Source organism: Hibiscus syriacus, unplaced genomic scaffold (assembly GCF_006381635.1).
Source record: "Hibiscus syriacus cultivar Baekdansim isolate YM2019G1 unplaced genomic scaffold, ASM638163v2 tig00112216_pilon, whole genome shotgun sequence".
Classification (NCBI taxonomy): Eukaryota; Viridiplantae; Streptophyta; class Magnoliopsida; order Malvales; family Malvaceae; genus Hibiscus; species Hibiscus syriacus.
The window spans coordinates 16,754-43,400 of NW_024063269.1; the positions used below are offsets into that span (position 1 = coordinate 16,754).

At 32.1% G+C, this 26,647-nt stretch overlaps 4 protein-coding genes and 2 non-coding genes across 12 annotated transcripts; 3 read left to right on the forward strand and 3 right to left on the reverse strand.

Moving 5' to 3' along the window:
* The first annotated feature begins 1,854 nt into the window (after nucleotides 1–1,854).
* Nucleotides 1,855–9,253, forward strand: LOC120175846. The gene is made up of 6 exons (XM_039182401.1): nucleotides 1,855–1,865; nucleotides 5,942–6,141; nucleotides 7,615–7,756; nucleotides 8,345–8,574; nucleotides 8,807–8,980; nucleotides 9,062–9,253. The coding sequence occupies exons 2-6, from the start codon at nucleotides 5,962–5,964 to the stop codon at nucleotides 9,146–9,148; spliced, it is 813 nt and encodes a 270-aa protein (XP_039038332.1). The 5' UTR covers nucleotides 1,855–1,865; nucleotides 5,942–5,961; the 3' UTR covers nucleotides 9,149–9,253.
* Nucleotides 9,254–9,826: 573 nt separating this feature from the next.
* Nucleotides 9,827–24,561, reverse strand: LOC120175847 (E3 ubiquitin-protein ligase MARCHF1-like). Of its 6 annotated transcripts, none has more exons than XM_039182406.1 (9): nucleotides 24,390–24,561; nucleotides 24,108–24,149; nucleotides 23,494–23,805; nucleotides 23,279–23,364; nucleotides 22,694–22,840; nucleotides 21,567–21,669; nucleotides 20,211–20,323; nucleotides 19,779–19,907; nucleotides 9,827–9,838 (listed from the first exon to the last, which is right to left on the reverse strand). In XM_039182406.1, the coding sequence occupies exons 3-8, from the start codon at nucleotides 23,711–23,713 to the stop codon at nucleotides 19,815–19,817; spliced, it is 762 nt and encodes a 253-aa protein (XP_039038337.1). In that variant the 5' UTR covers nucleotides 23,714–23,805; nucleotides 24,108–24,149; nucleotides 24,390–24,561; the 3' UTR covers nucleotides 9,827–9,838; nucleotides 19,779–19,814. The 6 variants fall into 6 exon arrangements, with proteins under 6 accessions (XP_039038337.1, XP_039038334.1, XP_039038333.1 ...); XM_039182405.1 differs by lacking the exon at nucleotides 9,827–9,838 and adding an exon at nucleotides 19,343–19,520 and having other exon boundaries at nucleotides 19,783–19,907; XM_039182404.1 differs by lacking the exon at nucleotides 9,827–9,838 and adding an exon at nucleotides 19,343–19,506 and having other exon boundaries at nucleotides 19,772–19,907.
* Nucleotides 9,883–9,956, forward strand: TRNAI-AAU. The gene has a single exon. It is a non-coding gene; the product is annotated as a tRNA-Ile (tRNA).
* LOC120175845 lies at nucleotides 10,539–16,787 on the reverse strand. 2 transcript variants are annotated; one of them, XM_039182400.1, is made up of 4 exons: nucleotides 16,097–16,787; nucleotides 15,852–16,024; nucleotides 15,629–15,679; nucleotides 10,539–10,639 (listed from the first exon to the last, which is right to left on the reverse strand). In XM_039182400.1, the coding sequence occupies exons 1-4, from the start codon at nucleotides 16,682–16,684 to the stop codon at nucleotides 10,561–10,563; spliced, it is 891 nt and encodes a 296-aa protein (XP_039038331.1). In that variant the 5' UTR covers nucleotides 16,685–16,787; the 3' UTR covers nucleotides 10,539–10,560. The 2 variants fall into 2 exon arrangements, with proteins under 2 accessions (XP_039038331.1, XP_039038330.1); XM_039182399.1 differs by lacking the exon at nucleotides 10,539–10,639 and having other exon boundaries at nucleotides 15,354–15,679.
* Nucleotides 11,877–11,950, forward strand: TRNAI-AAU. Its single transcript has one exon. It is a non-coding gene; the product is annotated as a tRNA-Ile (tRNA).
* Nucleotides 24,562–25,285: 724 nt separating the features above from the next.
* LOC120175833 (pentatricopeptide repeat-containing protein At4g04790, mitochondrial-like) lies at nucleotides 25,286–26,271 on the reverse strand. Its single transcript, XM_039182390.1, has 3 exons — nucleotides 26,086–26,271; nucleotides 25,578–25,795; nucleotides 25,286–25,454 (listed from the first exon to the last, which is right to left on the reverse strand). Exons 1-3 carry the CDS (start codon nucleotides 26,104–26,106, stop codon nucleotides 25,286–25,288), a joined length of 408 nt encoding a protein of 135 aa, XP_039038321.1. The 5' UTR covers nucleotides 26,107–26,271.
* Nucleotides 26,272–26,647: the final 376 nt, after the last annotated feature.

The following is a 26,647-nucleotide window of genomic DNA, read 5'->3' on the forward strand; positions in this document are numbered from 1 at the left end:
TTTTCTCTTTTAAATATCACCTTGACCTGTATGTTATTAGATTTTAATTCTTTTATAATTCGTCTAAAGATTCAGAAATATATCTTTCAATTTAAAAAATTATTCAAATATCATAAAAAATAAAGTTTAAGATTTTTTTAATAGTTTAGATTAATTATAAGATAATATATGTTCAAAGCTTCGAATATAAAACCTCTAGAAAAAATAATTTTTTTTCTTTTACCACCTAAAGTCACTTGATGAGTTCATATTTTAGATTCTTTTCGTATTAATATTTTTATCATCTAATATAAAGATATGTAATGTAAAAAATCTTTAAAGTACGTTTTGTGAATCGTGTTTTTATTTAAATGGAAACAATATAAATTTTTTATCTAAACGAAAACAATTATAAACGTTGTTGAACTAAAATAAAATAAATTTTATTTTGATAGTTTAAAGTAATATATTTGATGATGAGTTTCTTAAAATTTCATAGTGTTTAGATAGAATAATTACAAATGATTAAATATAACTTTTAAACATGTATTTCTTGAGTGATTGAAAATAGATTAATATTTTGTTGTCGCCGTCATTTTCCTCGTACTGTCATAGAGATAAAATACATGACCTATAATTAAAGCCAACTAATAAGGAAGTTGCTCTGAACCTGGCGTTGGGAGCAGCCTACTATCCTATCTCTCCCTTACCTCATTACATATGCGAATAAGGGTCAACTAATTTTTTTTTTAATAAGGAGAGTAACCTAAATGATTGCTCAAGGCCTTAATTTTTTTAATCATACTTTTTATTTCTTTAATTAAGACTTCTAATTTTTTAATATTATTTTTACTTTTACAATTGAAACTCATAATTTTTGTAATATTACCTTTTATCTTTATAATTGAGCCACTAATTTTTGAAATCTCACTTTTTACATTTATAATTGAAGTCCACAATTTTTTTCAATCGCACATTTTACCTTTATAAATGAGAGCCCTAATTTTTCAATCTCACTTTTTGCCTTTATAATTGAAGCCCCTAATTTTTTCTAATCTCATTTTCTACCTTTATAACTGACGTTGTTAGATTTTTAATATCACTTTTTTAGCTTTATAATATCAAATTAATTATTTAAAGTAATAGAATACACTTTCGCTCTATAAGACCTTATTTTTTAGTTTTGCTCATGGCCCCAAAAAAGTATGAGACGACTCTCCCTATAATGTACACTTTCAAAAATATATTTTATATCATACACCTACATGTTTTTGTTCAAGTAATTTTCTTCATAATAGAGGGTAGCATGTGTGATACATGCATCACAAGACTCACATCAAAGGAAGAAGTAATAATTATTCCAAATGATCCACTCGTCCAAGCCTTGGAAAAAAGACCAGAACAATAGCATACTTACGATGACTTTTTGAATGGTATCCTCATTTTATTTGGTCAATATGTATTCTGGAGATACGACCATCTATCTCTTATCTTTCCAATGGTTCTTGAATTGAATCAATCTGATATCGAGAACTCAAGATATGATCATTTTAGTGAAAATAGTGCATGCAGAAAATCCTATACGGGATTTTGTAAATATTACGAATTTTCAATATTTTTATTGATTATTTGTAATATAATTTAACACAGGATGATGCATTGTCTTTTAGGATTAGATTTATTATTTTATTAGGAATTAATGTTAAGTTAAAATATTATTTTTAGTTATTATTATTTTATTAGGAATTAGAGTTAAGACATGTTTAGTTTGTTATTATTTTTATTCATTAGTTATTTAGGACCTTTAGAACTCATCCCCTATATAAAGAAGGCTTCATTCAACTTTGTAAAATAGACTTCTTTGATTAATAATACAATGAGAGTTCGTTTTTACAAGTGTTGATTGATTTGTGCCTTCGATGCTTCTTCTCCTGGAGTTCTTTCAAGTTCTTGTGAGTGATATTAATCTTCACACTCCAATTTGCCTTTTCATCGCGACTAGGAGGGTTGGTTAGAGTCATATTATTGAGTTTTCCTTTTCATTGCGACTAGGAGGGTTCGATAGGACACTTATCCATCTATTTTTCCACAAATCCATTCGCACCATCAATCATCTTTACCGTTCACCTTCATAAGGGTGGTCTTTTGATTTCTTTATTATCTTATTTCATTTCCAATTACTTTATCTTTTTTTATCTTATTCTAATCTTGTTGCCTTGATTCCATCTCCTAAAAGAAACCCTAAAGAATCCTAGATATTGTCACCATTTTCCCCTATTCATTCCCCTTTGTTCTTCATTGAGTATAGAGCTTTCTAGGATTGATTCTTCAAGAAGAACAATGTTCATTAACCAGCCATCACATTCATAGTATCAAATTGCGGTTATGGATTTTGTCGCGGATGCGATTGCAGTGTCGTAGTTGTGGATGTTGCAAACATTACATAACGTGTTGTGACTGTTGTGGGTAAACCCTAAACCCTAAACCCATCTTCCTATGAGTTCTATCATCCTCATTTCTTCTATTTTGTGATGCATTTGTTCTATGTAAACCTGAATTATCAGCATGAGGATATCTAGATGTACCTTGATCTCCATGAAAAGTATTAGAACAAATGTGTCCATAATCTGGTTAGTATGTACCTTTATTATCACCACCACCACCACCACCACCATCATCATCATCATCACTTGACATCGATAGTTGAACATCTTCCTCATTATATCTTCTTCTTCAAAAATAATCTCAAGATTAATCGAATTAAAACTCATTTCTAACTCTTGTGCACTTTTTCTTTGCATGTGTCTCAACTTCAACCTCATATTATAATGGACATAAAACAATTTTTGAACCTTTAATGCTTGAGTCTATTTCTATTCTTCGTATGGATCAAACTAAATGTACTCCAATTGTGCTCACAATTTGAAGAATAATTTTTTTACTCAAAACTTTGACAATGATGTGTTGAAGTTGTGGTGCTCAATTTCCATAATTAATCCACCATTCAGCTACAAAAAAATATTAGGATATAATTCATAAAGTATTTGTACATATATCTTTATTATCTATAAAAATATAGACAATAATTTTTTTGTTTACCAGGGTTAGTCTTCAAAATTGCAGCTTGAGTTAATGATATTCCGAAAGAAACCATTTTATCTCGGTATAACAACTAAAAAATGAATTAGTAGTTAAAACATGATAAATTATGAGTTACCTCAAATAATTTAAGTATATAAAATACATACCTGATTCAATGCCAAAATTTGATCATTCAAGTTAGGTTCTATTCTTTGTATGACATTTCTAACGTCATTTATAGTTTAACGAATCACTTCACTTGTGAAATTGTTACCGTATAGAATCTCCAATTTTACTCTGTTCATGGCTTCATAAATAAAACGCATGGTTGGTTTTTCATCACTATCACACATCCTTAATACTTTAACCAACGGTTCTTGGATCTTTAAGACATCACCCACCTTTTTCCAAAATTGTGTGGAGTTAATGACTTCCATCATCTCTAATCCAGCTTGTTTTCTTGCATATGTGGACCTTTTCCATTCTGAAGAAGTCGCCATTTATTTGAGTGTTTGTTTGCTTTTAACAATAATCTCCAAAGAAATGAAATTGGTAGCAAATCTAGTGATCTCATGACGTAAGAGTTTTATACCTTTGGTATACCTCTTCATATAATCAATTGTCCATGTATGATTGTATATGAAGGAAGTAATCTTTTTTTTTCTTGATTTATGACACTTTTCACACCTTTTTTTTTACTAATTTCTTTCAAAATAAGATCTAAGCAATGAGTAGAACATGTTGACCAATACATGTGTCTTCTCTTTTGCATCAACATTTTACCACCGTCTTTGATTGCTACTTCATTATCCTTAACAAATTGAACAGTAAATTCTTCACCAATTTCATCCACCATTTTGTCCATTATATCAAAATAATACTCAGCGATACGAGAGGTAAGGTTGCTAGCACCAATTGATTTTTTAAAGATGGTACCTCTAGGACAATAAATCGAGAAATTGATTATATGTTGATTTCTAGTCCCTTTCCACCGATCACACTTTTTCTTCCCATATATGCTTAAAGCCATTCACATGTTCTTGTATTTCTTTATACTCTTCATCCAAATACACTCATGTTACCTTATAAGGTGAAGGACTCCTAACCGATTTTTCAACTTCAGCTCCAACTTGAAGTACAGGCTGTAGAAATGGTGAGTCTACAATTCTTGCTGGTAAAACTTCATACAATATTAACTTTGAAATTGTTTTCCTTATCTTTTTTTTCTTGCATTTTTTAAAAAGCTTTTAGCGAGTTTTGGTTGTTTCGAACTCTTTGATTTTTCAAGAACGGGATCAATATTTGCTAATCTAGCTCCAGGAGAGTCAAAATTACTCCACTGATGTTCCCTTCCACTTCTTCTTGAATCAACGGTACTGAATGATCTTCTAAAGTCTCGAGTCTCAGAATTACTACCTCCCTCAAGTTCATAAATTGAATCTTGGCCAGTTTTTTCTCTTCGATGTTGTCTTTCCTCCCATTCAATTTTGGATCTTATACTTTCTTGTCTTGCAATAGTTAACTCCTCATCATCAGAATCACTATTACCATAGTTTCCATGATCTCCTAATCTTATTCTTTCCTCTTCTGCTTCAAAGCTTTTTCATTATGATATTCCTTAAGTTGTTGAGCAATGTTTTTTCTAACTTTAACCGAGACATTTTGACAAGGTGCTACATTTTTTTACAGCCATTGTTATTCCTCTTTTGATAATTTTGTCACAAAATTTGCATCTGACATTATTACGATGGCCTTCAACATGTTCTCCCTACCTCCAACCGTAATCATCACTAGGAGCTTCATATTCTTTACTTTTTGAACGTGACTTTTTTTTCTTATAGTTGCATATAAACCATTTGTTGTTCATTATATGAAATCAAATAAACTAATAAAGTATTCAAAAAATCAAATAATAATTATAAAACTTAAAACTAAAAATAAAACTTAAAACTAACAATAAAACTTAACCCTAACAATTAAAACTAACAATAAAACTTAACCCTAACAATAATCCTAGATTTAACTTTTAAGATAAATTTAATTTTTGAACGAAGTAATAAACAAAATAATAATAAAATAACTTATTTGTATGTTTCACTTCAATGTTGAGTCGAGAACAAGTCTTGAAGTTATAATGGAAAGAAGAAAAATAATATCTTGAAATGGTGGGAAAATTTTGGAAGAAACTCTCTTAGAAATTAGAACTTTGATGAAAGGAGGAGAAGTGTAGAGAAATTACTATGAAAAGCTTACTAAATAATAAGAACTAAATATATAATTATATTAAATTATGATCAAATTAATAGAATATATAAATAATAAGAACTAAATATATAATTATACTAAATTAAGATCAAATTAATAGAATGTATAAAATAATAAAAACTAAATATATAATTATACTAAATTAAGATCAAATTAATAGAATATATAAATAATAAAAACTAAATATATAATTATACTAAATTTTTAACTACCATATTACCTCTTTCATTTGATTTGATTGAGAATAATTAAATAATAATTTTTTTTAAAAAATAATGGTTAAAATAAAACAGACAATAATTAAGTGATCAATCATATAGTTTATCTATTATTTTAATGAACGTTGGAGGATGCCTTTTGAACTCTTGCTTTCTTGTCAAATAAGTTACAATATTTAAATTACCAAAACCGCACCGCTTTAAAAGGCATTGCTTTTCTTCTCCAGCAGTTCACCGCCATTACTATATAACAAAAGGGATCACAAAACCTAAACCCCAAAGCCAACGCTTTTCCAAAACAATCGCATCAATTTCTCGTCAGCCAAACAGAAAAGTTCACCCCAACCCCAATAAACTTTCTTTCTTTAAAAATAAAATTAGCTAGAAAGGAGAGGGAGTACCATTGACATAGGTAAGGATGTCTGCGGCAGTGTGCGGGAGCAAGAGATCGTTCTTTGATGATATTCCGTCGCCATCGGCTTCTGTCTCGAAGAAGCTCCGGCGCTGCTCGCCTTCATCTCCTTCTTCGGCTCGTTTTGCTCCGTTGCCTTCTCCCGTCGATCACCTCCGTGCCCTCTTTCCTCTTATGGACCCCGAGGTACATACGGTCCTTTTTATTTATTCTTTTATTCCTAAATATATCCGTTAATTAGATGCAGAAATGCAAGTTTTATTTGTTATTTAGCAATTAGATTTTAAAGATTTATAGCAAAAGTGTAATGTTTCTTGATTCATTACTTTGGTAATTCTGTTTGAACGCAGAGATTTAAAAGTGGGATCAAAGTACAAAATTATAAACCTGCAATCCTTTCGATTCATTTATCTATCTTATATATATATATATATATATATATATATATATTGTTAGGATAAGTAAAACTTAAATGCTTTATGTGTTTTTTTTCTATAAAAAGTTTTATGTCTTTTTATAAGGATTATTGAGTATAATGGTTGAGATTATAACTTCCAAATTTAGATAATTCACTTTTTTTTAAAATATATATTTATTTCCTAGGTTAATCTCAACCATAGTTTTCATTTATCCAACTATGAAAAAAGTGTAAAATTTATACTGTGCCAACTGATCCTGCCTTGCATAAATATATTACTAATATTTTTATGTTGCTTTATTTTTTTTTTTGCATGAAATTTCATCATGAAAAACTAGGCTTGTAAACCTACCGAATGAACATGAACGAGTGTATTTTGTTTGTTTAATTTTAACCGAACAAACGAACGGACACAAACGACTAAACATACATAATTTCTTGTTCTTGTTCGTTCGTTAAGAAATTTAACATGTTTGTTTTTGTTCATGATGAGAAACGAACGCAAACGAACACTGATGAAAACAAACGAACGTAAACGAACAAACATAAAACTTAAACTTTCTTTTTAAATCAAGCAAAAAATCTTAAAAGAATATAAATAAATGAACATAAATATAAATTTAATTAAATAGACAAACATAAATGAACATATTACTGAACATAAACGAACACAAACGAACGAATTACCGACGTTCACAACCGTAAATGAACGAATGAACCCTTTGTTCGTGTTCGTTCATTTAAGTAAACAAAAATAAAATCTTGTTCATGTTCGCTCGTAGATAAACAAACTTCCCACCAAACGGTTCGTCGACCGTTCAGTTTATTTACAGGCCTATGAAAAACTGATTTTGCTATAAATTCTATCAAGTTCAGTTGTGTGGATTGAAACCATGAACGTATTGGAAAATACTGTTTGAATCTTTTTTTTTGGCAATAACCCAATCAAGTTGGATCATATAGTTGGGTTGCTTGTATGATCATCTTAATTCACTTTTTGTGGAGTTATCGGGGTTTCACAAACAGGCGCAAAAAAAAAATCTAAAGCATGAACTTATCTAGGTTTGTGATTTTGCAAAGTATGTGTCTATAAGATTGATTGTTTTAGTGAGTTGAGGTTTATCTTTTGTCTTCTAAATCTGTTGCTTAGCTTTTAAAGTATAAGCAAGGGATTATGGTTGGCTGTTGAATAGTGATCCATCTGTCTCTTCTATTAACATTTAACATTTTATTCTTTTCAGCTTCTCGAGAGAGCACTACTCGAATGCGGCAACAATATAGACACTGCGATCAAGAGGCTTCAAGAGCTTCACTTAGGAGCATCAGAGGCTAAAGGGGAAAAGACGGGTCTTGTTGAGGAACTGGGTGCAACTTCTGAGAAGGGTATGCAACTTAATTCTTGCAATCTGTGACAAACTGACCGTTTTAGTGTCAAATCAGCCTATTGCATGATGTTGTTGCTATTTAACTCTAGCCCGTGTTTGTTTGTCCTTAGAATAGTTTGTATGCCTAAGGGTTAAGTTAAATGCTGAATGAGATGGGAGTAAAATATATAGGGCTTCCAGGAGTCCATAAACTGTAAGGTTGTGCAATTAGTTTAAAAGGTTCCTTTGACCATCAGTTTCCTATTCTTCTTCCGTGTATAAACCAGTGAAAAATTATTTTTCAAAGAGAAAAAGAAGTGATAGATTTCCTTTTGATTTTAGTCCTCCTTAGCCATTTGCCTCGAGAGTTACATATTGCGGTTAATCAATTTCAATAGAATATTTTCTTGTGGAACAATTTATATATGTAACTTTTACCAAATTGTGGCATGCTGCCCCAAAACTAATCATTTTACGTTTAATTGTTCCGCTGTGTGTGGTATACCATATGCTTTAAAATGGGTAGTTTTTTCTTATCAAAAAAAATGGGTAGTTCTTACTCCTTATGTAAGGTAGGGGAATCTCACATGTGTAGTGGAAATTGCAGATATATTAACCAACAATGGACAAGCTGCTGCTGCGGCTACTGTTCAGATTTCATCAGCCCCTGAAGCTCTGCCTGTTGATGGTGCAGAATGGGTGGACTTGTTTGTGAGGGAGATGCTGAGTGCTTCAAGTGTGGGTGATGCCAAAGCCCGTGCCTCTAAACTGCTGGAGGTTCTGGAGAAGTCCATCAGTAAACATGTTGCGGAGGAGGCAGCCCAAATTTCTCACAAGGTATGTCTCTCTTAACGTCCTCTATGTCCTGCTAAATTCATATTCAAGAAGCACTCTTGTTTTGGCTTTTTGGGTCTGCAGTTGCAAAACTCAATAGTCGTGCTGAAATTTCGGGTTTATTTTTCGACATATGTGTGAAATCAAATGTGGGTTTCAATATCTATATCATCTTCTATGTAGCTCTGAAGTTGGTAAACGTCACCTTGTTGATTTGATTGTATATTGTTGTCAGGAAAATATCTTGTTAAAGGAACAGATCCAAGTGTTGGTTCAAGAAAACACAGTACTGAAGCGTGCGGTGGCTATACAGCACGAACGTCAAAAGGAGTACCAGGACAGAAACAAAGAGTTGGAACATTTGAAGCAGTTGGTGCCTCGGTATCAGGAGCAGATGCGAAGTCTAGAGGTCGAAAATCACAAAAAATTGCAACTCATTCTTTTACACCCCAAAATGTTGTATTAACAAAATAGATGGCTGGTTTTGCAGGTAAATAACTACGCCTTAACGTTGCACTTGAGGCAGGCACAGCAAAGCAACTCCATCCCGGGGCGTTTCCACCCAGATGTTTTCTAAAAGTAAGTAAAACAAGGAGCATGGCATACATATAGATGAGATGTTTAGTTTTATGATCATAGAATTAGCAGCAATAGTAGCATGCTTATGGTGACAACAATGCCTTTTAATATATTGATATGCCTATGGTAAATCTTTCTTATGTAAGATCTCTGATCATACCGCAATATAAATGTGTTGATTCAGGACCCGATTTATATCTCAAATTCAAAGTGAAATACGGCCTGTACTTATTTATTATCTGTCTATTTTAGTCCCCGAAAATTCTAGGACCTATGGATTACATTTTTTATATTAGAACATGAAAAAAGAGCCGATATGAACTTTAGTTTCCAAATTATAGTAAGGGCATAATGTTAAAATTAGCCATTTTGTTTGAATCACAAAAAAAAAGTCATAACTAAATAAACTCAAACGAAAGATAGATACGAAAAGAACTGATTTTATCGATGATGAATCATAAAAGGATCAAATTATTAAAACATTATGATAAAATTGTTAATTAGAGTCGAGTGACGTGAGGATTATTCATGAATGTAAATTACGTATTGGATTATTCATGAATGTAAATTATGTATTTTTATTCAATTCGAGAGTATAAAGTCTCGAGTTGAAAAAAACTTAAACATTGATGGTATCACCTTGTGAAATATAAGAAATAAGTTCTTGACAGAAACAACAATAATTGACCTATATTTATAATTATAAAATATGAACTTCGATTTAAAAGCAACGGCCTATTAGCTCAGTTGGTTAGAGCGTCGTGCTAATAACGCGAAGGTCGCAGGTTCGAAACCTGCATGGGCCATTTGTCTGTATCTTTTGTAAACGGTGTCGTATGCTTATTTTATATGTATATAGAATTTTGATTTCTAAACGATGTCGTCTGGATATTTTTGCCCATTGTAGGCCACGCTCAAACAGATTACATCGCACGCACTTCCTATTATTATTTGTTTTCATTTTTTTTGTCGGATTATAAAATTTGAAAAAAAAAATCATCTGACTACTTTTGTCTATTATTATGACTAAAGTCCGATGTATTTACATAAAATGAACTAGAATGGGAGCGAGAGAAAACCCTTTTATAAACATTGAGCAAGTGCAATTTTATCGAGCAAGCATATGTGCTCACTGATCTTGCAACTTTTGTTTACTACATAGTTTATGGTACTTTAAACACACCCTTTTCCACATTGTAGGAAACTAAAGAAAAAGCAAAAAGGATCATTTAAAGTCCATTTTTATTACATTTGAAGGCGTAATTATTGATGCAAGATACAATAAGATAAAGAAGAGAAGACATCCACGTCAACTAAGTTGTTTGGTTTAAAATTACTACGGCGACCGAACAAAGCTCGGTTCGAAATTCAGAGCTCACTTTTGCATACATATAAGTCAGGAAGCTGCAGTTATGGAAGGGTGTTGTTGAGGAGGTCGAAGGAAGAAATCTGTAGGGTGAAGTATATATATGTGTGCTCGGTTTCTTCTACTCTCCCTTCATGCTCTTCATCTTTTTCGTTCTCATCTTCGATCTCGTCTCCGACGTTCCAGAGAAACTTTGCATGTGAAGCCAGGACATAACTATGTATCAAAATGGAAAATGAAACATTAGGTTTCATTTTGTATAGGAAGATTTCAGGCAAACTTTCAGATTGATAAAGGGGAGAAAAAGAAAGGGTTGCTTGACGCACAAGCAAACTATATAAACAACAAATATAGCATTATAGATTAAAAGTTTATATATTATATTCACCAGTCATTTGGAGCAGTCTAAACAGCTTGATCAAAGTAAGTTTTGGCACTTTGGATGTCCTTCTGAATATGCCAAATTAGATCAAAATAAGGAATATCTAGAATTACGATAAAAGTTTATAATTATAATCGTAAACTAAAAACACAATAGAGATTTTTTTTTTATAATCTTTACACAAGAAACTAGCCACTTAAGATCACACAATGACCATACAAAGAAAATGTTAAAATAAAACCTAATCAAATAAAATCGAATAAAAGGTAGATGCGAACATATGCGATTGTATCGACAAACGAACCATAAAAGAGATCAAGTTATTAAAAGACCACGAATAATTTACTAATCATAGTCGACCGACGTGAGAAAACTATTTACGAACGCAAATCGTATATTAATTCAATCCAAGGGTCCAAAGCAGATAAGATCAACATGATAACAAATAAGTGCCGCATTTATCAGCTGTGATAATGTCAAGTCCAATTCTGAGATAAATGATAAATGAAAAAAACGATTAAACGATCGAAAACATGTCAAAAGACATATGAAACGTACTAGGAAGATAAAGTTATTAAAAAATTTAAAAAAAAAAAAAGAAAAAACAGTAAAAAATAAAAAGAAAATAAGAAATACTAACGATAGCAATCAACACCAAGACTGATGTCATTTGTTATCAACCAAAGATAAAAAATAATTAATCGGCTATTAAGGTTTCAGAGGGAAAAAAAGGTTATTTGAATTTTTGAAGCATATTAAACTTAATCTGTCATTTGTAAGGGAAAAATTCATGGAAGGGTCAGTTTTAATCAATTATGTACTAGTAATAGATTGTCCTTTGAGAGAGTTGGCTTGATCCCTTTACTTGAAAAGTGATGGTATTTCCTCAAAACGTTGCTCGTGAAATATAGACTATAAGCCTTCAAAATAAACAACTATTTATATCTTTTATATATAAAGTTTCAAAATAAAAGTAACGGCCTATTAGCTCAGTTGGTTAGAGCGTCGTGCTAATAACGCGAAGGTCGCAGGTTCGAAACCTGCATGGGCCATTTGTTTATATATTTTGCTAAACTCTGTCTTATGCTTATTTTATATATCGAATTTTGATTTCTAAACGATGTCGGTGTCGTATGCTTATTTTGTATATAGAATTTTTGACTTCTAAACGATGTCGTCTGGATATTTTAGCTCATTGTAAGGCCACGCTCAAGCAAATTTGAAAATATGAGATAAATTTATACTCAAATTAATTTAAATATACTATTAAATATTTTCATACATACTTTAGGTCAATTATATTTTTAAAATATTTTCGTGGTTGAAATTATTAATTTTATTTTTATTTTCATGACTGATATTATTTTTAAAAAATTCAATGATTTAGCTATGCTATTAATAAAGTATTTGATTGACCTACGAGAAGTTAATCAAATGGTAAGATGGCCGATATCTTTTAAAGCAAGGACATAAATTTTATCGTTTTCGAATAAAATAAATTAGAAGAATCATCTTATAATGAACTCATATAAAATTTGATTTTCGAATAATTAATTAATAAATTAAACATTAATATTTAAACCAATAAATTATATAAAAAAGTAATGTTAGAAATTGCATCAATCAAACTAAGCAAAATAATAAAATAAAGGTATTAAGTAATGAAAGAATTATAGAATGACATTTTTATTTTCATAGAATTGGGACTCCAACAAATAAAACCCTAAATCTTAATTTTTAACCAATAAATTCTTCTTTTTTTAATTTTGATCTAAGATCCATGTAACTCAAGTTTATTTTACGATGAATTCATTTAGAATGTAAAAGTCTATTCAAATATGAATAAGGGGAGTTCATCAATGTCACTATTGAGATAAGTGATATAGATGGACTAAGGCAAGCTAATTGCGACATGTTAGGCTAAAAGTGTAAACTTATAGGGAAAATATTTATTTTAAAGCTAATTAAAAAGATTAAAACTTTAAAAATATTTAAAGAATGATCATTTTTTCGATTATATAAGATAAATATACGCTGGTTGTATCTTAATGAACATGTTTTTGTTTTACGTGATAAAGGGTGTTAGATCTCTTAATTTTGATCGGTTAAAGCATCGAACTAAATCAAATAACATGTATAACATGATGATTGAGATATGATAATCGTTTAAGATTTTGATTCAGTGTGATGCTTTATGTTAGGCTAAAAGATGGAATTATCTTTCAAGGAGATAATTTAGTAAAAACGAACTTACTAACATAAACCATCGCATGGGTCAAAACCCTTAAAAATGCCATATTTGCTAATTCCATCTCCATGAAAGATGATAAGCTTATCTTCAAGTTCAAGAGGTATTGATTAACACTCTTTTTTTTTTTACTAATCGTAGAGTACCGAAAAATTGATCGACGCAAGGAGTCAGGAGACAAGAGCACTATCATGTTGTTTGTGCACTATAGATTCATTGTTGAGAGCTTTATGTCTTTTATTAAGAATAAACTATAGTTAGGGACGGACAAAAAATTCCATGTTACAAGATGAATTTGTTAAATTTTAAGGGGATATGAACATATAAAATTTCAGAGATAGAAAATAAATAGAAAATACAATTTTTTAAAAATATATAAGATTTTAAAATTTTTAGAGAGTACGATAATCCTTATTCACCCCTCGATCCACCCCCGATTCCATTGATATAGCTGGTAAGGGCAAGACTTTCTAGGACAAACAATACTAGTTGTCGTCAGAGTAAGCATCCATTTCGTGCACGAATCAAATGGTTTCTGTGATAAATTAATTATTTGTATTTTTAAGGACTCAGATTTGAGCACCAAGTGTGTGAGCGTTTAATATCAAAATATTAAAAATTGTCCTTAAACATATATTACTTTATACTTACCATATTAATTAAAAAAATATTCATTTCATCTATAAGAAGATGATTTTATTGGTAAAAGGGTTAATCGATGCTAATTGCCAGTTTAAGTACCTTTAAGCACTAATAAACTCAAGAATCTTTAAGAAACGGAAACCGTACTTCAACCTATCTTTGACGACTGTTTTATTAGAGGTTCTGGATGATTTTCGTCGCTCTAATACCATATAGAAGATCTACATATGACTAATTATAGTTAGGGAATGGAATACGTCGACTAGGGTCAAGTTTTGGTCTATTTGACTCGACGTGAAAAATATGTATCTTTCATAAAATTCAATCTGATCTAAAAATTATATATTTTTCACCCGATCTGATCTGACCCAAAAAATATATAATCTCCACCTAACTTCAATCTAACAAGAATTTTTAAAATATAAATATGATCTGATCCAATTAGACCATGTATAAAATAAAGACTTAATTAAAAAATAATAAAACTTTTAAAGAAATTATATTATTATCTCTAGGTCAAGTCGGATTGTAGTTTTTTCACCCTCCAATCGAACTTAACCCAACCAGATCTCACTCCCTTGAAAATTTAACCCAACCCGACTTAAACCCGAATTAAAAAAATCCAACCATATTAGATCATATCAGATCGAAATATTTAAACTTAAAGTTAAATTATTGTCCCTAAATATAGTCATACATAATGATAAAAAACAGATGGTTATGTACTAGACTTGAATAATTGTAGATGATTGTGTTTAGTAACAAAAAAAAAGGATCGATAAATTATGGAATCGGTCACTTTCATTTGAGATTTACAAATTATCGTCGTTGAATTCAAAAAAATATAATATTTGGTCACATTCGTTTTGTTGTAGTTAAGATGTGGACACTAAATTATCATCTATTAAACCTTTAATGATCTACTGACGTGACACGATAAATATATAATATTTAAATTACATCATTTCCACGTAGATAATACGTTGATTAAGTTTTGGTCACTTTCTTTTAATATTTATACATTTTTGCTCGTCAAATAAAAAAAAGGTTTTCGTCACTTTCCTTTAATATTTGGTCACTTTCGTTTGTTTTAGTTAAGATGTGATGATTGAAGGTTAACATTTGTTAAATCTTTAACGATTTATTGACATGACACGGTAAGTATATAAAATTAAAATTGCATTATTTTCAAGTAGATAATACATTGATTAAGTTTTGCTCACTTCCCTAACAGTTAAGACAATCTCTATTTATATAATCAAATACTTGATCACTAAAATTTCTTGTCATAAGAATTTTGTCTAAAAATAAATATTTAATTTATTAAATAAATTTATTTATCAAGTAATCTTCGACCATTAGAATTACGATAAAATTTAACTTAATCACCAATTATAATTTAGTTTAAAATATAAGAGATTCAATTTATTAAACCTTTTAATAATAAGTTATTAAGAATGTTTAGTTTAAGATCCAAAGTACATGGTGGAAACTTTCCTTTCCTCGATTTAAACAAACCCTTTTCAACTTAGGAAACTAAAGAAAAGGCAAAAAAGATCATTTAATGTCCTCTTTTATTACAAATGCAGGCATAATTATTGATGTAAGATACAGTAAGGCAAATAACAGAAGGCATTCACATCAACTAAGTTGTCTGGTTTAACATTGCTATTGTGGCCGGAAAAAGCTCGGTTCGAAATCCGGAGATCATTTGTACATACATATAAGTCAGGAAGCTGCGGTTATGGAAGGGTGTTGAGGAGGTCGAAGAAAGAAATCTGTAGAATGAGGTATATATATGTGCTCAGTTTCTTCTACTCTCCCTTCATGCGCTTCATCTTCTTCGTCTTCGACGTCCCAGAGAAACTTTGCATATGAAGCCAGGACATAACTGTGGATCAAAATAGAAAATGACACATTAAGTTTGATTCGAATATGAAGATTTCAGGCCAAATTTCAGTTTGATAAAATGGGAGGGAAAGAAAGTGTTGCTTGATGCACAAGGGAAGTATGTATACAACAAATATAGCAGTATAGATTAAAGGTTTATATATTGTTTTTACCAGTCATTTGGGGCAGTCTTAACAGCTTGATCAAAGTAAGTTTTGGCTCTCTCGATGTCCTTTTGATTATGCCAGATTAGATCAGCATAAAGGGACAAGAAATTCCCATCATCAGGGTTTGCCAAAATTGCTCTGCCGCAGTACTCCTCTGCTCTGCCAAAATCTGCTCTAATCTGTACAGATACGATTACGGTTATGGATACGAATACGATGTCACTTATCATCTTAAGAAGTCATGCTTTTACCTCCTTCAAGAACTTGGCGTAATTGCCAAGCAAAAGTGAATTCCCTGGATTAGCTTCAATCATCGTCTGATAGTAAACATCAGTGCTATTGCTCTCAAAGAAACCTGAGCCACCGCCAGCACCACCGTCATCTCCGCCTCCGGATTCCCCTCCTCCACTAGCGCCACCGCAGATTTTACCATCATCATTTCCTTCTCCACCGCCCATAACGACTGTCTGCTGCATCACAGAACCACTACCTTCACCATCCCCCGCTGCGTCTCCCAACCCAGAACTCGAAAACAGCTCTCTTCTGATCGACCAAAATCTGGGTTCGGATCCAAACTCTTTTTCTCCATCACTTTCTTGCTTTGTTTGCTTATCAAGAGAATGAGATGTTGTTGATGGTATTATGGCTTTCCCCACGTTATCAGCCATGCTTAGTGGTCTAATGAGTTTACGGTCATCAATGGAAGATGGTGAGTGAAATGAGACTGACCTTGTTCTTTGAAGAGCTCGGAAATCTGATTCTGCTGATAAAATTGGACAGTCTTTTGAATTTGATAACCATGAACGTAAGATTGGTGTTGAGGAGCTTCTCAGCTGCATCTTTTTTGTTTGTTTGTTTTCTAAGCATGAATCTGTTTCAAATAGGAACACAATCAAATAGCTAAGTGGAAATTAAAGAGTGAAGAGAAATCAAAGAAACTGTCGATTGGCTGAACCAAGTAAAATCAGAACCGTGTGATGATAAGCTTTTAAACCGAGAACGACAATGATCCCAACAGGATGGTCTAGTTTTTGGGTAAGCTACACCATATACCACCAAACTTTAAATAGTATATTGTTTATACCATTGAATCTTCAATTTCTTTAATTATAACATTGACTTTTAATTTGAATTTGAATTATGTAATTGAGTCGTTAAAATTCAAATGATGTAGTGACATCGATAAAATGGTATCATTTTGGTGTTATAGTTTTAGGTATTGAACTTGAAGGATGTACTGATTCTGACACTAAACTTTTAAACAATTCCATTTTAAGCACTGTACTTTTCTAACCGTCACTTGCAGCCCATTGTCTGTTATCTATTGTCTTTCGCGATAAGATCAATACCAAGACGTTTTCATTTCACTCCTCTTTCTTCTCTTAGGATTGATTTTTCACAAATCTTATTCCAAATCAAAGAAATTCAATAAAAAATCTATTGTTTTTAAGGATTTGATAACTTTCTTAGCCTTGATGAATTTGGCATGTTTATTTGAAAAATCGAATGGTGAGAAGCATTATTTTGAGAACATGGATAACATACCTTAAAACTAACCTTATTCGACACTCATCGAAAGCGATTGAAATATTAGCACGCTAAATTTTTTAATAAGTTTTCATCGATTTTAAGTGAGATTCATAGAAAAACCAATCATAAAAAAAGAAAAATATGAACATTTGGATATTAATCTTATCGTAAAAGACGACCAGTGACAGATAGTGTTTAGTTGTTGTGACATCCAAAAAAGTGTATTGTGAAAATGAAATTGTTTAAAAATTTAGTGTCAAAATCAATATATTATTCTTAAAAATTTAATATCCAGAATAACATAATTTTGGGCATAAATAATCCTCACCTAAACGACATCATATTATTCATATCATCATAGTGATGAAAATATCTTTTTATATAAACACCCAAAAGTCATTTCATATGGAGTATAATTTATCCTTTAGTTTTTGGCGTGTTGGGATCACCATGGAAGTCCACGGATACTAATGGTACTTCCCAATACGGCCTATAAGAAAGCGACACGTTGAGTTTGTGTAATGAAAGGATTGTTAAAAAAGACATGGATTGTCGGGGGGAGTGGTTCGTGCTGGGCATGGGTCAATAATCATCATCATCACTGTCCGACTTACGCTGCCTTCACTCTCACCCAAGCAGTGGCTGACGCGTGGTTTACCTTTTAGGGAGAACGGGACACACAGATGGCTGAGTTGTGACCATTTTTTGGAACTTTGTTTCTCAGAATCCTCACCCTCACGCTGTAAGTCTAAATTATTGCATCAAGAATACCATGTATTTTTATTATTATTTTGGTTTAAATTTATTTAAAATTTTAATTGGTTGATTATAATTACTAATGTTACCTACTTACTAAAGCAATAATATAAATAATAACAAGTTTAAAAATATTTTTGAAGATAAACACACGTTCTAATGATTTGTAACAGAAAAATATATTAGAACAATAACTCCATCTAAGAAATCCGTCAAATTCTTTTTTAAAGGCTTGATTTTGATTTCATAAGAGTTGAGGTTCTTTTAGAGAAATATAAAACAATGGAATAATAGAGGAGAGAACCGTAAATCAGAGTGTCGTCAAATCTAACCCTAAGAAAACATAAATAAAAGAACAAACCAACGAACCAGAAAAAACTAAAAACGTGCCGCAAAGACAGAAATAAATATGACACAAAGACAGAGATAAATGTGTCACAAAGACAAACATGTTACAAAGACAGAAATATTCTTATTAGAAGATAAAAAAAAGAACCGAATCGACAGCCAACATCAATACCAATATCACCGTCAATTAAACAAATCAAAAAAAATTGATATGACTTATAAAAAAACGACACAATCCAAAACAAAATAAAAGGAAGAGGAATGAGAGAACGGTTAGAGTTTCATCAACCAATTATATTCAACTTATTAAAAATATTAAATTTTAGAAAAACATTGAGGAATATATTTTAGTGCTTTTAATTTTCATCAAATTAAAGAAAGTAATCATGTAGTTTAATATTAAGGAAAAAAACATGAAAAACTATCTATAAAGCGTATAATGCTTAAAAAATTATCCTAACGTTTAATTGAATAATTATTTAAAATTTAAAATTATTTTATTTTTAACGTTTCATTTTACATAAAAAAATTCTATGTCAATAGTAATCGTTAATCAATAAATAATTAACGTCCGAAAATAACTCAACTACATGTGAACAAAACATGTTAAACAATCTGATGATGACTTATATAAAAGTAATTTAAATAAAAAAAATATTGATGTAATATGATCACATGAAATTTTGTAAGAACCTGATTTACGAAAATATTTTTAAAAAAAATCTTTTTGCACATTTCTCTCATAATAATCTGTAGAAGGGAACAAAAGTACCAAGTAAAAGAAGTATAATTCTCAGTGAAACCAATGACTAATGCACAAATAAACACCGACAGTAAACGGATTTCGGCATCGAACAGCAAACCGGGTTGATGGAAAGCACATGAGCTCAGTTCAACATAGAGTGCAGGCCAACTTCCCTACCTTCCCAATTCAATGCTTGCGACATTTTGAATTCTTCTGGCGACATGCGGACCAGCCCGTACCATGAAGCAAGACACTGAAGCAAACAGGAGGCAACTTCACTAGTCCGGTGAAAATTACTATATTATGCAACAAACATATGAGTGGTTCATCCGATACCGAGAAAACGGAGGGCAGAGGGGGGAGGGACCATGGAAGAAATAGTATGAAGTCTATGCTCAGCCATCACGAAATGATACGAAGGCACAAACAGTTCAAAATAACAATATGACAGGCAACCTCAAAAGGAGTGTGATACTTTACGGATGCATTTGTGAGAAAGGGGCTATTAACAAGAGTCATAGGAATGGAACTCATTACCATGATGTTAAAATCACTCACCGGGAAAACAAACGAAATGCACGGCTACAAAATTAATAGAGCCCCAACATTCTTAGCTCCGTCACATGGCTGGGGTCTAGTTCCGAGGTGTTCTTATTATCTTCCCGGTCTTCAACCATATATTCCTGAAATTATGATCATCAGGGAAAGTGATATGCTAAATACGTTCAGCTTCGACACCGATAAACAAAGCTAGACAATATATTACAATCTTCGATTGACCAGATAGAAAGGCAAACGAGAGTAAGAGAGAGTAAAATATAAGAAATGAAACAATGCACACCGAAGTGTCATAAAATACTATATTCTCAATTGTTAATTGAAACCAGAGATTTAGTTTTGAATTAAAATATCTACGTTGTAAATCTGAAACCGCATCGAACCGAACACCGAAACTAGGGTTTTATCATCAAATTTTTACGACATACCTTTGTTAATTCCTGTTTCACAAGAACATGATAATGCCGTTCATTGATCCTTTGACCACATATGATAGCAATGAAGAAACCATAGAGCAAACCCACCAAGACAATTGCTAAAACTGCACATCAAACCAAAATACAATACAGTATAAAATCTTTATTTTGATGGTATCACATGAAGATGGTACACTCAGCATGCTGACCAGTTGTGTAAATCTTGTACCATGTCATAAGTAGCAGAATCGTTACTTATCAAACTACGATAGGTTATTGGTAGAGCGACATTATAAACGTAGCTACCCACAAGAAGAGAAAAGTACAGGATCTAAACAACCAGATTAACAGCTTTGGTTGAGTTGGTTGGGTTGCATGGATCGAATGTTTAGAAAATATTACACTGTTTTTCTTTATTCATCGCCTTCTAGTTTAATCTATAAAGCATTTCCACCGCATTTAAGCGGATGCTTCAGCCATAATAAATTTCTTGCCATTTTTCCAAAGTGTGCATCACCCTTTCAAGAAAACCACAAAGTTCATTCAAGCAACAAAATAACATTTATCCACAAATTACAGTAAAAGAACTGTCATAAAGCACAATCAGTTATCCTGAAGTTTCATACAGTTAAGAAGTTAAATGTTCACTATTACTCTCTCCCGGTTTCAGCTCCAAGTGGCATATTGGTTTTATCCTTTCCATTAATGTAGGCAGCCATAAATTTTACAGCACGCCTACATGATACAGTAATGTGCTGTCTTACTGCTTAAACAGAAGGGCAATGTTTTCCGAGCTGACTTCCAATCGGTCTAGTTGTAATAGTGATAATTGAATAAAGATTAAAGTTACATGATAGAAGTGTGAAACAAAAAATTGCTTTCTGTGTTGAGATTTACAGTAAATTATTTTGGCTGAAAATTGAGATACTGATTTTTTGTACTCCAAACATTTATTTATAACGGATTTATCAAATTTCATTTAACTTTAATTCTTACTTTGAATTTGTTATTTATTTGAACAAATAATTAAAGAGAGATGACCAAAAAAAAGGAGAGGAGAGAAATGAAGTTTTGAAGCAGCAGACTCCCTAAAAAGTTGTAAACGTAGAACAATCGTGCTGCAAAACCAACTCCGCAAACTTGTAAGATATACACAGTGGACAAAAATGAAGCATCATAAACACTGCATGGGAGTTTCAAAGAGACTGAAAATTAGCATTTCATGCAGTTTTTATATATCCAACAAAGGATTAGAAACAAGGGGAACTAAGCACAAAGCTTGTAAGAGTATATGTGTGTGCCTGAAAGACACTATCACACACACAGGCACGTGCACACACACACAAAGGAAGAGAGAGAGAGCAGTACCTGCCATAGTATAGAACCCATAAGGGTGTTCATCATAACCAAACATTTCTCTTAGTTCCTCCCCATAAAACTTGTAGACCAGCACCCCTAAAAAAGCTACAAACTGTTCAAAGCAAGGTTTCAGTTTGCATGATAACCAGCAGCATCAAATGAGTGGACACTTCAAAAAATACCCATGTTTGATTAACGAAGAAAATAACAAGACTTGTTGAAGTTACTGTACAATGCACACTACAAAGTCGTTTCCCGAGGTTTGACTTCAAAGTAAAAGGATGGGTGAAGTATGCAACTATTAGATAATACCATGGATGCTAGTCTAGACCAAGGTCTTCAGATTAGCACAGATTGGTATATGCTTTTGAAGGTTTAAGGAATAATTTGGAGTTTAACAGTCTAGTAAAGAGAAGGTTTTAGACTCGAAGGCATAAAATGATCAAGCAAACAAAAAGCTTATGGTTGCAGCATCCAGTGTGAAGGCAAATAAATTAAGAACAAAAGGGAAATAAGCGATAAAAGAGTTCCCTAGGCAGTCACATTTCTTAAGCAAATAAACTTCGAAAATGGCAGAAATCAGACCTTAATGATGCCACATCGTTTTAAAGCTTTTATTAACAGTCTTTGCTTTCAACTGGCAGGTTACAAAATGTGCATGTGTTTAGTACAAAAGATTTTCATAGACACAACCCTATCTGAATTCCACTAAGACTCGACTTACAGGTTAGAACAGTTATGAATTTATCAACATTACAACCATAAACTAATTAATTAACATGTAACAACTAGAAAACCTAATTTCATTCCCTCTAGAATGAAGAGGCTAACAAAATAATGAGTAACACTAAATCAAGAATCCCAACCCAAGTATCCTCAAATCAAGAAAATTGATGAAAGGTTAAATAAAATAAACATGTAGCATGGTAACTTTATCAAACATGGTTTAAGACTCGGGGTTCAGCAAATAAAGGCAAAACAAGTTTTAGTTGACGATAATCACAGAATTCAATCTCGGTCTTGATTTTCTTAAACATTTGGCAGTCAGTAGCAGGTGATTAGACCAATAGATTTCAAACGAATCAACAGTCCAGGAAAGTACCAGACAAGTAAAATGGCATGGGATATCACCGTACCAGCTGAACAATTACAAAGATGAATGCATGGTCCCTTGCAACAAGGAACTGGAATTTTAATCTCAGCCACCATCGGTCCGGTGGGACATTTGCACGTAAGATGAACAATGCCCTGCACTCTGTACAATGGGCAAATGCAAAGCCCTCCTGTAGAAACAAAAGAGAGAACAATAAATAGTATTATTTATCAAATCAAATATAAATTTCACAGCCTAAAGATAGTAAAACGTCCATTTAATTTAGCTACATGTGCAAAAGTAGATGAACTCATAGGCATTTAACATTCAATATGGCAAGGAGTATTTAGACAGCCCGAGAATTTAAACGAACCAAACTTATATTGTGTAAAAATAAAGAAATAATTCTTATACTAGACACTGTAATCCTAATATGTGATGTATTGTCTTGTTGCAAGCCTTAAGATTGTGTAATTCAAACGAGACTCAAATTGTGAGTGTGACGGTGACCAAACTTCCTTTAATTGCTCAATTCAGACATGAATATTCCACAAGCGACTACAGTAATTTGCAACACTAATTTTCTATTCAAGTACAAAGAGAAGACAGCAAAGAAACAAGCATTAACCTTAGTTGACCTCCAGTTATCGAGACAGGATCTATGGACATACTTCTGAGTGCCCTTGCAGTGGCAAGGTGCGATTAATTCATCCCCTGAAAAATAAGTAATCATGTGGCTCAAAATAAGTCATCTTCAGTTTTCTTAGACAAATGAAAATCCCACCATTCCGAAATGGTTACTGAAAACTTATCAAATAGAAACATGTGTTTAAGTGTTAAGACCTTCATTATCAAGGCATATACGGCATTGTCGGTGATCTGAATTGACCAGATGGCTGGTTTCGTCAACATTAATTTCTTCCAAATCTTCACCAACAACACAATCCCCTCCAACAGATGAAATTTCACATTCTTCATATGTTCGTGAAATGTCAGGCTGGCTTAAGATGGGTTCTCTTTCTGAAATACCTTCCTTTTGACTATCATTTGATACTAATTGCATTGCTAACAAAACTGTATCCCTACTATAATGTCAAGATCATTGCCCGAGCAATGGATCCCACTGCACATTTCAGTAAGAGCTGAGGAACCTGAAAAATACGGGAAAACAAAGTTACTCGAATCTATAAACACAAGTTGCATGAGCAATTAAGGTCTCCCAATACACTGTATACAGATGACACCACCAAATAGGCAATCAGCATTCTAAATTCCTTTCAAACATTCTATAAAATCCTAGATTAACTAGGAGCTAAACGATAGGCGGTTCAAAGCCGGATATATAAAAATTACAATAAATTAGCCAGATTTTCTTATATGGGTTTGAACCGATAAGAAGTTCCATAGAGAAATTGCAAAGATTATAATTTTTCTCTCTTCCCTCGTAAATCTCCTGATTCTTTTAATCCTTCTTCCTACCATACCAATCAAGCACGAAACTTCGCATAAAAACAAAGAAAATCAAAAGAGGAGAATTCAAAACCCAAAAACCATACAGTGCAGGAAAATAAAATCTGAACGAGTTCAATTATGAAAACAAGGAACAGCTTTCAGAAAAAACTACAGAAATCAAGAAAGACCCAAGTTGTTAATTTGATATCAAAGAAATCGACGCTCTTCCAAGGCATATGAATGAATTTTAGGAATTTCACAAGTCTGGGGAAAATTGAAGGGCAAACCTCAGACCTGACATTGAAATGCTCTAAGGATCTTCAACATTGATATTCAAATGCATTTGGGTGATTGTTTTTTTAGAGTGTAATTTCCAGATAAAGTCAATCAAATTCTATAAAGGAGAAGAAAACAGAGACGGAAGAAACGACGGGGCAGAAACTTGGAGGAACACAACAGACCAACATTAAATGATAAGAAAAACAAGTGAAAAAATTACTAAAATTAGATTTTTCGTTTCTTGGTCATAACTAAAAATAGAATTTTTAAATTCATTCTGAATTAATTAATTAATTATAAATATCAAGTAATAAGATTCAACGTTGTTAAAGTTACTATGTAATTTAGAAAAGGAAGGGGACAAACGACACTTTGTCGTCCACGTTAACGTTTAATTCACGGAATATGAGATTATTTGCGAAAATAAAAGATTATCAAGGAATATGATTACTGGGAATATTACATTACTGTGTTTGATTTGTTTGGTAGGAATGTAAGATTACAGTGTTTGGTTGAAGGAATAAAATATTATTAGAATGTGTATTTTACCAAATTATCATTGTTCTATATTTTTTAACAAGTGAAATTCTAAATATTTAAATAAAAATTATTTATATAAAAATTCATCGATAATATTGTTAAAAACATTTTGATATAACAAATAAGTATATTTGTTCGAATCATTTTCATGTTTGGATTCAAATTTGACAAGTTAAATTTCAATGCTTTAATTTGTTGCTAAAACTTTCATAAATGATCATCCATGTCCACAACATTAATTAAGGATTTCGTTAGGGTGCAATGCCCTTGATCAATGTCATTTACACATCTTAATCAAGACACGTAGATTCCTCTAGCTTTCCTTCATCTTAACTATTTCATGGATGATTGTATTTTTCATGTTTTATTCTTCACATTCTGCTTTTTTTGTCTTTGTCAAGCTCGATGGCTGAACATAAGTCTCTTGGCATGCCTTGATAATGCATCGAACGTGCGAGTCGTCCATCGGAATCTTAGTTAGCAAACTCTTCGCAGACTTGGGATCTCCTGAAGCCAAAAGGGCTTGATACATCATACAAGAGAACACAACAATTCAATCCATCCAAGGAGACGACTGGTTGATGAAATGGTTAGACATAGACTTTAAAAACAAAGCAACAAAGCCGAGAAAAGAAGACTGATGGAGGATTACTAACCTTAAGAATGTTAAAACATTGAAACGAAGGCTAGCTACCTGATATTCACTCCAAATTAAAAGAGAGTTCTGTAAATCTTTTGCGTTTACGCAAGAAGTAAGGAGAAAGTCGAGACTTTTACGAGAAGAGTTAAGGCCAAATTCATCCTTTATGGCTTGAAACAAAGCCAAGGCAAACCTTAAATCATTAGGTTGTTTCTCAGTAATTACACAGAATATCTATTCAATCAAGAGATGGACCCATGTAAGGCAAATGCATTCAGATAAACACACGAGATAACATATTAATGAGAGGTGCAGAAAAGCAAAAGGCATAAAATATTTGCCAACCAGCATTTGTAAAAACTCGCATACATTTGGAGATAGAAAGCCCCCTTGTTGTCTTCTGATGACTGAGTGCAACTACCAAGAGTTAAAGCTTATTTTTCGAGTTTCAACCATACTAAGATGGGTAAGGGCATTACAAGCAAGATGTATACACAAAATCAAGAAAGAGAATAGGAAAAAACCTCGTCGAAAACAACTTTCATAGCCAAATCATCTGTATGAAGCTTATCATTAAGCTGCTTGAGCAAATCAATAGCCGATCTAAGATCAAACAATCAATTAACAAAATGAAGATAAAAGATTACTATATAAAGAGTTTGATCAATGAGAAAACTAGGTAAAGTAGATAAATTCCCCAGAAAATGTAAATTATTGTGTTATCCAACCTTAAGTGCTTATTTCTAACACAATGTAAGACTAGTCTGCAATATCCATCAACCCAATAGTCTGGATCCTGTATTTCCTCCAGTACTTGAAGTAATATACTCAACTCTCCCTCGGATGTAAAATGCTCCCAAGAGATAGTAAAGATGATAATTAAGATTATTGTAGTTATAGGAAAAAAGAAAACAAAGGTTCTGTCGTAAACTTACAATGAGAGCGATAGCAGCTTTAGGTTCCAAAGTCCCCCCATTTTGCTTGATTTCCTTGTAAAGGTTTAATGCATTAGACATCATCCCATTCAACGCAAGAGCTGACACGAGCACACTCTTGATTTCATTTATGCTGCAAACATGTATCATT